General features: G+C 32.8%; 1 protein-coding gene across 1 annotated transcript; it reads left to right on the forward strand.

Annotated features, from left to right (window-relative positions):
- Positions 1-10,761: 10,761 nt before the first annotated feature.
- Positions 10,762-13,546, forward strand: Z-ISO (15-cis-zeta-carotene isomerase). The gene is made up of 4 exons (XM_039026618.2): positions 10,762-11,346; positions 11,851-11,997; positions 12,140-12,349; positions 13,022-13,546. The coding sequence occupies exons 1-4, from the start codon at positions 10,927-10,929 to the stop codon at positions 13,355-13,357; spliced, it is 1,113 nt and encodes a 370-aa protein (XP_038882546.1). The 5' UTR covers positions 10,762-10,926; the 3' UTR covers positions 13,358-13,546.
- The last annotated feature ends 3,742 nt before the right edge of the window (positions 13,547-17,288 follow it).

The raw sequence follows: 17,288 nt of genomic DNA on the forward strand, positions 1-17,288 counted from the left end.
AATATTAATTAAATTCTCCAGTTCCATTTAATTCTAAAATTAAACATGTAATTATATCATATATAATTAGCGTTTTAAATTAACTTATCACGCTATTCTAAAGCTAATCCATTTACGAGCTAGTAGGGGGACCTCGTGGACCTATAGATCATGGGCTCCAACGATCTGAGATTAATTGGCTAAACTCTTTACACTGAATTAATCTTCATTCATTAACTAATGAGTCACTCCACTAAAGCCCATAGTTGCACTCCCTTCACTGTAGATATATTATGTCCACTTGATATAACCATGATTAGTAAGTTAACCCTTCACAAGTTGTTCATAATAATGATTGGGTTAAATGTCTGTTTTACCCCCGAGATTACCTCTTGTTCCTTAAGTCCCACTGATCCTTTAATGAACAATTAATTTGTGATCTAATCAACAAACCGAGTCCCTCTCAAGCCAATGAAAGGGTGGGGTCCCTTGTTCAAGACTCGGAGTCAAACACTTAAGGGAACAACCTCTCTACTATCCCTGAAAGCGGGTAGGAATTCCATCTTGCACCCTATGTACCCAGCTATCTACCCGGTCTTACACCTGAAATGGAGGTTTATTGAGACGGCGCTGCTGAGCCAACCCTCACCTATGCAAATCTAAGGATAATCTCATATAAACAGTTCATAACTAGCTCAGGATTAAGGTCAAGTTACCTAGTTCATCGCTTTGAAATAGTCAGTCTTAAACAGTAAACAACGTTATAAAGTAAGAGTAACTGATTTCGTGGTCCGATCTTGTACAAACCCATTACACAGGATGCCCTCACTCCTCATGTCATAACATATACAAATTAGGATCACATCGTCTGTAGCACTTTACAATTCCTTGTAACAACTAGGAGTGGGTCGCATCCAATAGTGTTACCAGAATAAGGCACCCAACCTCATTCATATACGATAGATCATTTTGACTATTTACTCAAACCTGATCCACTTTTATGTCTCCACATAAAATTTAAGTACTCATATATAGTCATGGATCTTTTAGTTTATTAGATTTATTTCTAAAACGAAATAAGCAATACATATATTCAATAACAACTTATTGAATTTTCAGAATAAGTTTTATTGTTTACAATCCACGAGTTTTAGGACATAAAACCCAACACATGTATGTGAAAACATACAAGTGGATCATGTTTAAGTGATAACCTAAATGGTCTGTAATATATGGATAAGGGTGGGTACCTTATCCTGGTGACACTACGAATACGATCCGCTTTGTAGATGTTATAATTGTTGTAAAGTGTTACAAATGATTTGATCCTGATCATTCATGTGGAGATATGTGAGCGGGGGTATTCTATACAAAGAGTTTTTATAAGACTGGACCGTGAAACAAATAGTCTATCTTTATAACACCGTTGCTAGAAAAGACTTACATTTCACTAGGATGACCATAGGTGATTTGAGCTTAATCCTGAGTGAGTTGTGAACTTCTGTCTATGAAGGTGATCCTTTGATTTGTATGGGTGAGAGTGGCCAGATCAGTCAACTCAAAAAGCCTACTATTTTGGGGATTTATTCGAGTAGGGAGCTAGGAACATAGCTACACAAGATGGAACTCACTTCTTCCCGTCTTTAGTTATGAGCGATTTGTGAAGGGTTGACTCACTGTTGATTGGTTATATCCGTGGACACAAAAAATATCTATAGTGCGAAGAGTGTAGCTATCGGTATTTAATGGAGTGATTTGTAGTTAATGAATATTGATTAATTAGATTAAAGGAGTTTAATCAATCAATCTCATGCCATTGGACTTTCTAATCTCTAAATCCATAAGGTGTTAGCTCATTAAAGAATATTAATGTTCAAATCAAATGAGTAAATTTTATATTAATGAGATTAATATATAATGGTTAATTATAGATATGATCTATAATCCAAATTATGTAAGAGAAATATATTTGAATAAGATTCAAATATTAGATACATATGGATTAGATTTAAAGAGTTGTATATATATAAATATGTGATATTTATATATTAATTAACTCTATATTAAATATGACTTGATATTTTTACTTAATTAATTAATTAATGGTTGATTAATTTAGTAAGAAATAATGGAGATTGGAGGTTGGCATAAATATATGATATTTATGATGATTAAATGTATATTACATAGGATTTATTATATGGTTATTTATTAATGTATCAATTAATTAAATAAGGGTTACTTAATTAATTAGCACTAAGGGCATAAAAGGAAACTCTTGGAGAAGGAGTTAACCCTTCTCTATATAAATACATCCTTATAGCCATTTTAGATAAGTTTTTGATATCACATAAAAACTTAGCCTCCACCTTCTCTCTAACTTCTCTCTAGAATTCTCTACCCTTTTCCTCCTCAAAGTTTTTGGAGACCACAATTCCAAGTTCTTTGAATCCTAGAGAACAGCAAGATAATCTCATTGGTGGTGTCCTTCTATGTTAGAGAAGTTTGAGATTATTTATAATGGTGGAAGAAGAAAACTAAAGGAATCAACAAAGGTAAATTGTGATTTCTCATATTCTTCCTTTTTCAAGCATGCCTATGTGTTCTTTGAATGTTTATCCTAAAATTACATGTTTTATTTTATTGTTTTTGTTTCTTTAAAATTTGGATTTCTAAATGCAAGGCATTCACAAGCTTCTACTTGGGATTCAATCCCGGGGTGAAGAGTACATGGATTTAGAATTCCATAACTATTTGATAGAACTTGGAATACTATCCCAACTCTCAGCACTTGGTACACCTCAGCAGAACGGTGTATCAGAAAGGAGAAATGGAACCTTATTAGATATGGTTCGTTCTATGATGAGCTATGCTCAATTGCCTAACTTGTTTTGGGGGTATGCAATAAAGACTACAGTTGAGGTGGTTTGTTCATGACCCTCAAGAAAATAAAGTGTTTTTATCGACAAACGTTACATTTTTAGAGGAAGATCACATGAGAGATCATAAACCATGTAGCAAAATAGTATTAAGTGAAGCTACTAAAGAATCAATAAGGGTTGTTGATGAAGTTGGTCATTCATCAAGAGTTAATGAAGGAGCCAATACTTCAGGTCAGTCTCGTCCTTCTCAATTGTTGAGAGTGCCTTGACGCAGTGGAAGGGTTGTGATACAACCTGACCATTACTTAGGTTTAACTGAAACTCAGGTTGTCATACCAGATGATGGTGTTGAGGATCCATTGTCCTACAAACAGGCAATGAATGATGTAGACAAGAACCAATGGGTCAAAGCCATGAACCTTAAAATGGAGTCCATGTACTCCAATTCAGTATAGGAACTTGTAAATTTACCTGAAGGGGTCAAACCCATAGGGTGTAAATGGGTCTACAAAAGAAAGAGAGATATAGCTAGAAAGGTATAGACCTTCGTGAGGAAACTTTTTTCCCTGTTGCTATGCTTAAGTCTATAAGAATTCTCTTATCCATAGTCATATATTATGACTATGAGATATGGCAAATGGATGTCAAGACTGCTTTCTTAATGGCAATCTGAAGGAGAATATCTTTATGTCTCAGCTTGAGGGGTTTGTAGTCCAAGATCAGGAGCAAAAAGTTTGCAAGCTGAATCGATCCTTATGGGTTGAAATAGACATCCAGATCTTGGAACATTAGATTTGATACAGTGATCAAATCTTTTGGTTTTGATCAAAACGTTGATGAACATTGTATTTACAAGAAAATCATAAACGATAAAGTAGCTTTTATAATACTTTATGTGGACAATATTCTACTCATTGGGAATGATGTAGGGTATCTTACTAACATTAAGGAATGGCTGGCAGCCCAATTTCAAATGAAAGATTTGGGAAAGGCACGGTATGTACTTGGGATTCAAATCATCAGGGATCGCAAGAACAGAATGCTAGCTTTATCTTACACAACCTATATCGACAAAATGTTGACTCGATATTCAATGTAGAACTCTAATAATGGTTTTTTTACCTTTCAGGCACGAGATTCATTTGTTTAAGGAACAGTGTTCTAAGACACCCCAAGAATTTGAGGATATGAGACGTATTCCTTGTGCCTCAATTGTGGGCAGCTTAATGTATGCTATGCTCTACACTAGGCCAGACATTTATTATGTAATGGGAAGTGTCAATAGGTACCAATCCAATCCAGGGTTAAACTACTGGACGACAGTAAGAACATCCTCAAGTATCTTAGGAGAATAAGGGACTACAAACTGGTGTATGGAGATAAGGATTTGATCCTTATAGGATACACATACTCTGATTTCCAAACTAACAAGGATTCCAAGGAATCCACGTCAAGATCAGTGTTTACCCTGAATGGGGGAGCTGTAGCATGGCGTAGTATCAAGCAAGGATACGCAGATTCCACTATGAAAGTTGATTATGTAGTTTCTTGTGAAGCAGCAAAGGAAGCTGTTTGGCTAAGGAAGTTCCTAAGTGATTTGGAAGTGATTCCAAATATGGACTTACCTATCACCTTATACTGTGATAACAATGGGCAGTAGCCATTGCTAATCCATTTACGAAGGCTCTCATGGCTAAAGTGTTTGAGGATCATCTAGACAGTCTAGGTTTATGAGACATGTACATTGTATAATCTAGGGCAAATGGGAGATGTGTAATGGGTATATGGATGCCCTAGTTTATTGTATTTAGCATTATCCCACCTTTTGGATTGTGTACTACCCATTAACTAGAATTTTAGTTCAACTAAGAGTTTTTTAGTTTTATGCTCTAAAACTCATAGATAGTAAATGTTATTAATTGATTGTCATCAATAAAGAGTTATAGATGTTAAACCAATAAATGTTATTGTTTCTATTGTTGTCTATTTTGTCTTAATTGTTGAACATGTCCTAAAACTCGCAGCTTGTAAGCATTAAACATATTCTATTAACAATAAAATTGTTGTTGAAATATTTATCAATAAATATGTTATTGAATTGCATTCTTTTATAAAATCCAACAAACAAATTCATGATTATAATATGAATACTTAAACTTTATGTAGAGATATAAAAGAGGATCGAGTTTTAGTATATAGCCAAAAAGGTCTATAAATATATGGATGATGATGGGTACCTTATCCTGGAGACACTATGCATGTGACCCATTTTGTATAGTGATACAAACGATATGATCCCAAAATATTTCATGTGAAGATATGCGAGTGGGAGCATCCTATGCAAAAGACGTTTGCATAAGACCAGGCCACGAAATAGTCCCTTTTCTTTATAACAACCATTTTATTAAAACTGACTATTTCAAATTGATGACCTAAGGTAACTCGATTTTAATCCTGAGCTAACTATGAACTCTTGTTTATTCGAGATTATCCTTTAATCTGTGTAGGTGAGACTGGTTCAACGTTACCCCTTAATAAGCCTCCCATTTTAGGAGTAAGACCAGATATATAGTTGGAGACATAGTCCTGCAAAAAGGAAATCACTCCTACCCATCTTAAAGGTTAGCAAATAGGTTGTTCCTCAAATACTAACTCTTGGTCTTGAACAAAAAGGTCTCGCCCTCTCATGATACAGAGGGATTTGGTTTATTGGTTGGACTATAAACCAATTCTTCAATAGAAAATCAGTGGAGAATTAAGGAGCAAGATGTATTATAGGAGTAAAACGGTAATTTTGTCCTAGTTGTAAATATGAACGATCTGCAAAGGATTGACTTACTGATTATGGTTAAATCAAGTGGACAGAAATATATCTACAGTGAGGAGAGTGCAACTACTAAGCTATAGTGGTATGTCTCGGTAGTTAACGAATATTGATTAATTCGGTTTAAAGAGTTTAGTCAATTAATCTCAAATCATTGGAGCTCATAATTTTTATGTCCATTAGGTTCATCTACTAGCTCATAAAAGGATTAAACCTTATATTAGAATATTGAGTGAATTTGAAATGTTAAAATTCTAATTAAGGTTTGGATAATTATATTCGATATAATTAACGTTTAAATTTATTGAAATAAACGAATTTAGAGAGCTCAAGATATTTAAATATTGATTACATGAATAAGGATTCATGTTTAAATTAGGTGTTTTATTAATTTAATATTTAATATTAAATTATTATTTATTAATTTGATTAATAAATTTGTTTATTTAATTATTTAAAAATAAATCATTTTCAATTTATAATTCAATTTCATGACTATATTTTATTTTATTTAAAAAAATTAAAATTAAATAAAATCAAAATTGAAAAATCTTTTGAAATTGTAAAGTGGGATTATCCCACTTTTTTCACTAAATTAACATCTAATTAGTGGGTTTTGAAGTGTCAAGATATCAATTAGCTATTTTGCATGTTTAATTTGATTAAATACTGCATAAATCAATTGAATTGGTATACATGCAAAATCGATTTTGAAGAGAAAAATTGTTGGAACTATTTTCTCTCAACTCTCCAAAATTCCTTCTCTCCACCACTCAATCTAAAGCCTGAGATTAGTATAGAAGACTCTTTTGGAGGTCTACTACAAAGATTGAAGAAGGATTTTGTGGAAATCATCAAAGGTATTCTACTTGAAATCCTAATGATAAAAACTTTGAATATGCATGCTTGTTACTCAAATTAATGGAATTAGAGTGCTTAAGGATTCTGTTTGCTTCCGTGTCATGCATGCTTACTCTATCATTAATAATCCTAAATCCAATAAACGAACATCTAAGGCAGTCTTATGAGTCTTGAATTGTATGTGGAGACATACAGGGATCAATGTTCGAGATACAACCTAAAGGGTCTATAGTATAGGGATAAGGTTGGGTACCTTATCCTAGTAACATTATGGATAAGGCCTACTTTGTATTTGATACAAATGTAATGATCCAACGCATTAGTGTAGGTGACACGCGAGTGGGGGTATCTTATACAATGAGTTTGCATAAGAATGGATCGCGAAATAGTAACCACTAGATGTAACACCGTTGACTAGTTAGGTTCTTTATTCATTAGGATAACCTAGGCGACTTAGTCTTAATCCTGGGTATATTATGAACTGATTTATATGGATGAGAGTGGCTAGATCGTCGATCCAATAAGCCTACCATTTTGGAGACAAAACCGAGTGAGAAGTTATGAACATAATAATACAAGATGAAAGTCACTCCTTCCCGCCTTAAGGATAAGTAGATGAGTGTTCCCTTAAGTGGTGTCTCCAGGACTTGAACAAAGGGTCCTACCCTCTCGTTGGCCTGAGAGGGATTTTTGTTTATTGGTTGGACCATAAACAGGTTGTTCGTTAGAGAAGCACTGATATTTAAGGGGTCAGAGGTAACCCAAGGGTAAAATGGTAATTTGACCCAGTTGGAGTTACGAAAACTCATGAATGACTAATTTGCTGGTATTGATCTATATCCGTGGACACAGAAATATAACTGTAGTTAGAATAGTGCAGTTATAGGTCTTTAGTTGAGTGTACCCACAGTTAACAAATATTGATTAATTTGGTTAATGAGTTAGTCAATTAATCTCATATCGTTGGAGCTTCTGATTTACAGGTCCATCAAGTCCCCTTGTTAGCTCTCTAGAGGATACTTAAGAGGGATAATTTGAATTTTTCAAATTAATTTGAGGATAGTATATATTAATGTGATTAATATATAATTTAATTACAGATATGATCTATAATTAAATTGGAAAGTAATATTTGAATAAGATTTTTATTAATTAATTCAAATGAATTAGATTCACGAAGAATTAATTAATAAAGAAGTTTTACACATATACATGGGATGTATATGATAATTAAATATATACATTAAATTGGGTTTAATGTATCAATAATTATTTAATTATTTTACAAATTAAAATTAAATAAGTGTTATTTAATTGGGCTAATTAATTAAATAAATGTCATTTAGTATTTAATTATATAAAAGGAAAATATTAGGAAAAGGGCTTAGTTCTTCTCTATATAAAGACCTTCTTATGGCCCTTTGGGAATACACTGAGATCATTTAGTATTTAATTATATAAAAGGAAAATATTAGGAAAAGGGCTTAGTTCTTCTCTATATAAAGACCTTCTTATGGCCCTTTGGGAATACACTGAGATACAGAACACAATACACAACATCATAGTGTTATTGAGCAAAAAATTTTCCCTAATCCATAAAGAAAATCCTCTCTATTCTCCAAAACTCTCTTCTTCTCTTCTTCTCCCAATAGTTGGATACCACATATCCCTCTATTGGAATCCCAGAGAATAACGAGGTTACACTCGTGGTAGTGTTCGAGATTGTTCGAGAAATTGTTCGTGATCAAGATCGTTGGAGATTCGTTCGTTGAAACTAGAAGAGGATTGTTCGTGGAACTTGGGAATCTAAAAAGGTAAGAATCGTTCTATTCTTTTCCATAATGCATGCTAATTTACATGTTTAAATTTTGTTTTAATTCAATGATTATGTTTATGTAAAAATCAGATTGCGGGATGCAAGGCGTTTTAACAAAACGCTTTCGTTGCGGGATTCGATCCCCCTACACCTTTATATTTCAAGATTTGGTTGAAAAAGGCAAGGCCTACTTTTCATGCACTAGCTATTCCTTGCAAAACAAACAGCAACGAAAAGGAGTTAGATTTTCCTTAAATAAAGTCAATGCGGCCACATTGATCATTCACAGTCAATAATGAAATAAAAATTCTGCTAGTCTCTGAAAATGGCGCCAAAAACTTGATCGACCAAATATATAAAAGGTAAAATATTTCAGATAAGCAAGGTCTAAATGCAAGCATACACTGTCGAAGAAGTTATAATCTCAAAATATTCTAAGATCGAACCCACAGGACTAGCAGTAGTTTTAATTTGAACAAGACTGTAATTCTAATGCAACCGAAGGTAACCAAAATGAAGTGTGATGTAAATGAGTAGGAATTGAATTTAGAAACAGTAAACAATGGTACGAATAGGGCTAACAATGCTTCAACCTTTCAGATTCTGTGTTAAAAGTGATGCGGCCGCATTACACTAAGACAGTGAAATATGCATGAGCAGAAATCTATGTCTATTTGATCTGGTGTCCAATCCCTTTAGGAGTTATAAGAAGCTACTACCGAATGTTCCCATGGGTAGCTGAACCCTAGATTAATTTAAGTTCAATTTCTTTACCCTATGGTGTCCCTCATTCCTAAGGTGACATGACCCTCCTATTCCTATGCTCTTGGTCCCATATCCCTTTGTGAGATTTGTTTATACTCTAGTCTTCTCAGCATTAAAGCTCCACTAGATTGTTGAATTAAGTGACCAATTTAATTTACCAATATTAACTTTAATTTCAACAAAGAGAATGCATAAATCAAGTTGGTATGAAGTGCAATATTACTCGAGTCATAAAGACCCTATGGCATCTACATTATTGAACTCTTTAAAGAATTTAGCTCCTGATAGATGACATAATAACATTTTTATTAAATCAATAATCATTGCTACAATGTAGTTTGATTGATGAAAAGATAGAAAAATAAAATAATTACAAAATCTAAATGGAAAACAAAGCTAGAAAATAACAACTTTAAAGAACTTGGGAAGGTTCTCAAACTTCAAGTCTTTCCCTAGGATGATTTTTCCTTTTTCAAGGTGAAATCATTTCGCAAAATACACTTTCGTGGGAAGATATATTCTAGAACCACTAGTAGAGGAACTTTCATTCTTAAGGCTACTAACTTGAAATACTGAGAAGGAACCGAAGGACTACTGTAAAAGATGGTAGAACCGAAGGAACCGAAGAAGATGGGGGGAGGGGGGGCTATGGTGATTTGCATCCTTGAGGGGAAGGGTTTCCAACCTTTTTATAGGCATAAAAATAGATGGGGAAGGCTGGATGTCAAGCTTTGAGCAATTTTCAGGTGAAATCAAAACAAAAAAATGAGAACCGGTACTGCCTTTGACTTGTTCGATTTCTGAAATTTTAGGGCTAATTGTTGCGAGCGCATCACTTCTGCTAGGGGTGTGCATCGATCGATCAGTGTCATTTTTTGGAGAAAACCAACACTAAAAATTGACCAAAAAAGTGCGTGAAAACCAGCCAACGTTCGGTTTTTGTCCATTGATGAAGTGTTATTGTTAGGTTAACATAATTTGCAACTTTTTAAAATTTAAATCAATCATTTTTTATGAAAAAATTAAATCAATCATGTAGTAGGCTTGGAATTTAGGCAACATAAAAAGAAAATAGTAAATCAATACTAAGGCAATAAGCTTGGGCTTGGTTGGTGGTAGCGGGCTTACTTTTATACTTATTTTTTAGAAGAAAAAAATAATCTTTACATATATCGGTTGGGTTTCCAAAATTTTTATATGAAAACTGAAAACCGACCAATCGACTTCAATTCGGTCGGTTTCGATTGGTCAAATCGATTTTTTATGCTTTTATGCTCACCCCTAACTTCTGCTGTGGGCACATCAAATGTAAATTTTGGAGAAACAACCTTAAAATCTGCCAAAATTCAACTAATTAGCTTCAAATCAGCAAATAACAATGTTTAAGCATAATTACCTTCCAGAAAACTTAGTTTAATAAAACATGACTAAAATTTGAGGAAAACTCATGATCATGCACAAATCCATTTTTTCATAGTAAGAGTGCCCAAATAGAAATTTAAATTGATGCATTTTATGATATGAATCAATTATATAATATTTAAAAAATTAGTAAAATTTTGATGTTAATCTTGTACTAGATGTCTAAAATAATCAACTACATGAAAAAGTTGACTTTTACTTAGTTGTTGAATAGGCCTGCAAGCTGCATATACATAATTCCATAAAATCCAAAACCTCCTTTGAAGCGCACCAATTACCTCAGATTCTCTTCCATTTTCCATTGCTCAACCTCCTCGATCTTCATTGCCTTCTCCTCTTACTTTCCACTCACAACCACCTCACTATCCAGTGCTCCAATGGCGGTTGCCTCCGCCACTCCCCCTTTTTCCCCTCCATTTCTCTCCTCCCGTCGCCATCGCCGCCCTGATGCAACTACCCTCCGACCCTTTTCAATTTCGACCCCCAATTGCCCTCTGCAACTTCCCTTCTCATTCAACTCCACACCTATTTCCCGACGTCCTCGATTTGCCGCCGAGGCTTCTATTGGAGACAGCGAGAGTGGTGGGTCGACCTCTGTTTCCGACGACGGCGGCTTTGTCGGCGAGGACGCTGCTGCTTTTGATCTTTCCGACCAGAAATTGACTTCCTGGGTTTATTTCACTGTGATTTTGGGAGTTGTTCTGTTCGTGTTGAACGTTGTTTGGATTGATAACTCTGCTGGGGGGGTTGGGAAGGCCTTTGTTGATGCTGTTTCTGGAATTTCGGATAGTCATGAGGTTCACTTTCGTATCACTTCGTTTTCTTTAATTTTATTTCCATTTTGGAGCTGAATCCGAATATCTTATAGAAGGCAGTGTTCATTCAAATTCTGCTGTTTTATAGTTTAAATGTAGTGTTCCTCAAAATAGTAGAGATTTTCTTTCTCTCAGATGATTTTTACTGGTTGGTTTGGTTGCTAAGGCTTTTAGAAGGTTTAGTTTTGTCCTTGCTTTTAGTAAACTTCTAATGAATGATGGATGTAGGAGTTCTAAAATTGTATTCATTAGTAGCATTCTTGAGCCAAGTCGTCCGAAATTTGGAATGTTTCCAACTCAGTTAGAAAAAGTACATACATAACTCACGGATATTAAATTCAGTGACAAAGGTCTTGTGTGTCTTTTGTTTATCAATGATTGGGGAGGATGAACGTAGCATAAGGATTATTTTGCTCATGGTTTGATGTTGAATTTCGGAATCTCACTTGATTAAATGAATCTAAGTCTTGAAACTTTCTTTTGCAGGTTGTGATGTTGCTCCTCACGTTCATTTTTGCCATTGTCCATAGTGGTTTGGCTAGTCTCCGAGATCAGGGCGAGAAGCTTGTTGGGGAGCGAGCTTTTCGGGTTTTGTTTGCTGGAGTTTCTCTGCCATTGGCTGTTAGCACTGTGGTAGATACCTTACCTCTTCTTTTCTCTTGAACTTGATGAAGTAAATGCAATATGCTTGAAGTTATCTCAGTACCTATTATTCATTCAATTTCTCTGAATGCACAAGCATATTGACTTGTTTACACTAAGGAGTTGTATTCAGGTGTATTTCATTAACCATCGATACGATGGAGTACAGTTGTGGCAGCTCCAAAGCGTTCCCGGACTGCATCAACTTGTGTGGCTCAGTTCATTTGTCTCCTTCTTCTTCCTCTATCCTTCCACATTTAATCTGCTGGAGGTTGCAGCAGTCGATAAACCGAAAATGCACCTTTGGGAAACAGGCATCATTAGAATAACTAGGCATCCACAGGTATGTTTGTGTTTCATTATATTGAATGTTCATTTCATTTCCTTATAGTCTCAGGGTAGTATCAGGGTTTTATTGCTGATTAATACTTAGTTGCACTCATTTCCATGCATCCCTGTCAATCATGAAAGGGAAAAAATATTAAAAAAGAAAAGTTATCTTTTTTAGGAAAGGCAAATTTGCCACATGTCAACTTGTGATTGAGCACGTGAGTGGGCTACACAAAAATATATGTATAGCCCAGGATACACCCAATTATTTTTCTTTATTATTGTTAATCTAGTGGTTTCGGCTTGAATTCATTGATGAACTAGAGTTTTCATTGACCTGTTAGATCAGCTGGACGCATTTTATGTACTACTTGATTAATAGACCGATTTTTTATGTCAAAGTATTCATTGATAGTTGTTGAGTCATTCTTGTTAAATGATTAACAATAAGTTAGCCAACTGAAAGTTTAGAGACCAAAATTAGGATCAAACTGAACTATATATCATGTTGCATCACATTTAGTCTGTTAGAATAACACAAAAGAAGATGAAAGACAAAATGGATTTCATCACTATCTATTTTGAGATCAGATGATATTTCAAGAGGGGAGGATAAAAAGACCACCAACCAGAAAACTCCCTTTCCATAAACACTGACCTTGCAAATCTTGGTTTCTCTTTGAAGATGGTTGGACAGGTGATGTGGTGCCTTGCTCACACAATCTGGATTGGGAACTCTGTTGCAGTAGCAGCTTCCATTGGTTTGATAGGACATCATCTGTTCGGCGTTTGGAACGGAGACAGGAGGCTAGCCAAGCGATATGGGGCAGATTTTGAAGCCGTGAAAAGGCGAACGAGCATTGTCCCATTCGCTGCCATTGTGGACGGTCGTCAAAAGTTGCCAGATGATTACTACAAGGAGTTCGTTCGCTTGCCATATCTATCAATCACTGCACTGACAATAGGTGCTTACCTTGCTCACCCTCTTATGCAAGCTGCTAGTTTCAGGCTTCATTGGTAACTCTATTTCTATGCTGCTAACTCTGTTGTATCAGAAATATACATCCTTTATTGTAAAAATCAAGGCAGAGAGAATAGAGAAATTTGAGCCCATAGTCATACCCCTACTTATTATAAAATTACATATATAGCATTTAAAAATCATAGAACCTTTTGAAATTATAAAAATACCCTTCATGTCCTTTTCTCATGCGATTGTCTAATTATAACGGTTGGATGTAGATTCAATAAGTCTTTGAAGTACATCACCCTTTACATTGAATAGTGAAAAATCTCAAACTCATTGTAATGGCTTCATCACTTCGATCTTTGCCGGACACTTTTTTTGGCAACAGTTTATTACATCAAGTTCTCTCTCTATCAACAATAAACATAGAAGTTTTAAAAAATGAAATAAAATAAATCTACTGTTTTGGTGATTGTACTTTAGGACTTATTTTATCATAATTTTTGTTTGTATTCCTAAATATTGAAATTTGGTTTCTGCTTGAAAGAAAAGCAAATATACAGTATATTGAAAATCAAATTTAGTTTGTGTAGTTTGTAAATACATTTTAGCCTTCATTATTTTTAACAATCTAGGTTTAAGAGTTCCTATTAAATCTTAACAATATTTTTTATGATAGGGATAATATGTTATTGGAAATATTAAACCATGTAGGGACTAAATTCAGTACAAATTAAAATTCAAAGAATAACTAACTTGTTATCAATTTTGAAAGTATAAAGATTAAGAACATGTTAGAGAGTAATTTTGAAATAGTTAAAATCATTTTTGACATTTTTCAAATTGTTTCCAAACATACTTTTAATTATTCAAATTCAATTTTAATTGTATGGAATTCGTACTTAACAATATAAAATCAAAAATTAAATTGATTTATCTTTTATTTTGAATCATTAAAGTTATGCTTTGAAGTAAATTTGAAAATGACAAAAGTAAATTTAACTACTTGAAAATCACTTCCACTAATTTTTTTAAAAAAATAATGTAATTTAAATAACTAATGAACAAAACAGAGTGAATGTCAAATTGTTCTAAAAGATAGGGTAGGTAAATCGTGGACTACCCCATATATGATTTTCCTAAATCGTGTATCACATCCACAAGTTAATAAATGAATCATGGACCCCGTACACGATTTTGGCCTAAATCATAGATCCCTTTAGGGATGTTCAAATGACCCGACAACTCAAACAATTCATACTACCTAACCTAAATTGTAAGGGTTGGGTTGGGTTAGGTTGGATTTTTTTATATTTTTTTTCAGATTTGATTGGATTCGGGTTGCACTTTTAAAAATTCGGGTTGACCCAACCCAACCCAAATTTCTTATATATATATATTATAATTTATAAATATTATAACTCATATATATTTTTATGATGTTTGTATGAAGTTCGTCATAGATATTTTGGATTTTAATACTTAATATTTGAGTTTTATGAAATTTTAATTATTAGTATGTGTTGTACACAAATTTAATATTTTAAGTTAATAAAAAAGAAAAGAAAAAGAATAAATAACCCGACAACCCAACCCCACCAATCCGAATTTAAAAGGGTTGAGTTGGGTTGGGTTGGGTTGGGTTGGGGACCTTATTCGGGTCATTCAGGTTGCCAACCTGACCAACCCAAATTTTTGGAAAAATCCCCCAACCCAACTCATGTACACTCCTAGACTCATTACATGATTTACACAATGATGTTGCCAACTGGATGCCATTGAAGACACGAAACTCGTGGACATGATACACGATTTCCACATGTTATAATTTTTAAAGATTAATAGGAAGGAAACTTAATCAAAATGAATCAGAGATTTTTTTCAGAATTCTTAGTATGAGGTTCTCTGTCTAGGCTAATTCCTTTTGTATAGAATACGAATAAAGAAAGTAGTTTACTCATGTCCAGGCACAACAAAATAAAAGGAAAAACTCAACTTTCAAAGTAGTGAAGTTCTCTTAGGGCGAGGCACCGAAGATGTTCGAGACTCAACCTGCATTCATCATTAGTAATCAAAATCTACTTTTTGATAAGTGATTCACCAGCCATTAAAAATATTTTAAATAATATTTTCTAATTTGACTCATTTCGTACCTACAATTGAAAAATCACTTCAAATAAGAAAGAAAATTGACACATTAAATTTACGAAACCCTCCCAAATCTATTTCGAAAAATATTTCCAAGTTTTAGCAATTCAATTTACCTAAATTTATTCACGTCTGAATTTTGAAATTTCCTTTTATGCATATATATTCTTCAATTCTCTGCATTAATTCAAAATTTGAAGTAGAATTTCATCATTTTCAACAACAACATTAAGAGTTTTGTGTAGTAGTATCCATTTATAAAAGATTGAATAAGAAATACATCTCTAGTATATATGTTAGATTGCATGAATAAAATAATATCACTTCTATATAATGGTATATATCTCAAATTAAATATGACAAATAAAAATAGGTATATGTGACAATAGTGAAGAAAAAATTCAAGGTGAATTGATGAAAATATATTACAAATAATTAATTAAACAAAAAAAAAGGTCAAATTAACATAATAAATGTGGAGAGAGAACCAACTATGTCGAGAATTAAGAAAGAATAATACATTAATTTGCCGGACAAATTAACACAATAATTGCTAAAAGATGCTATATAGAGAATTAAGAAAGAATAATAGATGGGATTTTTTTTTCTCCTAGGCAGCATTAATATTTAAAAGGACAAAAGAAAAAAAATCAAACTCGTGTATGGGATACACGATTTTTGTATAATTAATCATCTCAATACACGATTTCCTCCAAATTTATCAATAGTTCATCTATCATGAATTTGTTTTTTAAACAACATTAATTTTTTTAAAAAAAATTGCTACTATCCTATTTTGGTGATTTTTTAAAAAAAAATTACATTATTATTGTAATTAATCTCAATTCCAAATAGAGACAGTTACAAATATAGCAAACAAGCCCAAAATATTAATCAGTACAATAAAAAAAATGGTAGATACAGCAAAATTTAGATAGTCTATAGTAATAGACTAACTAGTAGGAGTTTATTAATGATACATCATATCGTTTATAGAAGTATATTAGTGATAGACCGTATAATAGATAGACTTTATTATATTTACAATTTGTTTAAAATGTTGACTTCGTTATTATTCTTAAAAATTATATCATTGCAATTATTAACCTAATTAAAGTATTTTTAGTACCCTATATTACTAAATCTCGCCTCACTCTGTGATCATATGTACTTCGTAGTTTAAAATTTATGAAACATTCAATTTGACTCATAAACTTTGGAATTCTTTTTTTTTTTTTTTAATGAAATGAAATTAATGTATTCCCCTAAATTTTAAGTTAATTTTAGATGATATCAATTGAAATAGATAAATCATCATTTTAATTTGTTCAATAAAGCATTATTTTATTTTATTTTTATAATTTTTTAGAAATATTTATCGACATCGACATTTTATTGATAAAGTTAATAGAACAATATTTTTGTCAACATAGACATTTTAAACAATGATTGTAAATATGATATTAAATTTTTGTCGATGCGTCAATATTTTTTACGGGTTCGAATTCGATACATAGGAGGGTTAAATCGACATTTTTATTATATTGTAAAAATAATCCATAAGGTATAAGAAATAAGCAACAAAATATAGCTAATGTGAATATAATATAAATAATACACCTTTTAACGTATTTAAAAAAATATATAAATATTTTATTTGTTAATTTAAATTATTTTTATAATTTATTTCAAAAATTTAATCGGAATCAATATTTTTTATCGACATTTCTCTAAAATTTAAATCTTGACATTTTGGTAATGTCGACATTTTCGTGGACATCGAGAGGCAACACATTTAAGTACATATTAAATATTAAAAACAAACTTTACCCAAAAA

Source organism: Benincasa hispida, chromosome 1 (assembly GCF_027475165.1).
Source record: "Benincasa hispida cultivar pf3 chromosome 1, pf3_genome.v1.1, whole genome shotgun sequence".
Lineage (NCBI taxonomy): Eukaryota > Viridiplantae > Streptophyta > Magnoliopsida > Cucurbitales > Cucurbitaceae > Benincasa > Benincasa hispida.

Excerpts from the sequence above, each read along its gene's own strand:
- Z-ISO (XM_039026618.2), top strand. The coding sequence starts at position 10,927 with ATGGCGGTTGCCTCCGCCACTCCCCCTTTTTCCCCTCCATTTCTCTCC. Across the intron at positions 11,347-11,850 it reads GAATTTCGGATAGTCATGAG|GTTGTGATGTTGCTCCTCAC; the intron begins GTTCACTTTCGT and ends TTTCTTTTGCAG. Across the intron at positions 12,350-13,021 it reads GAATAACTAGGCATCCACAG|ATGGTTGGACAGGTGATGTG; the intron begins GTATGTTTGTGT and ends TTCTCTTTGAAG.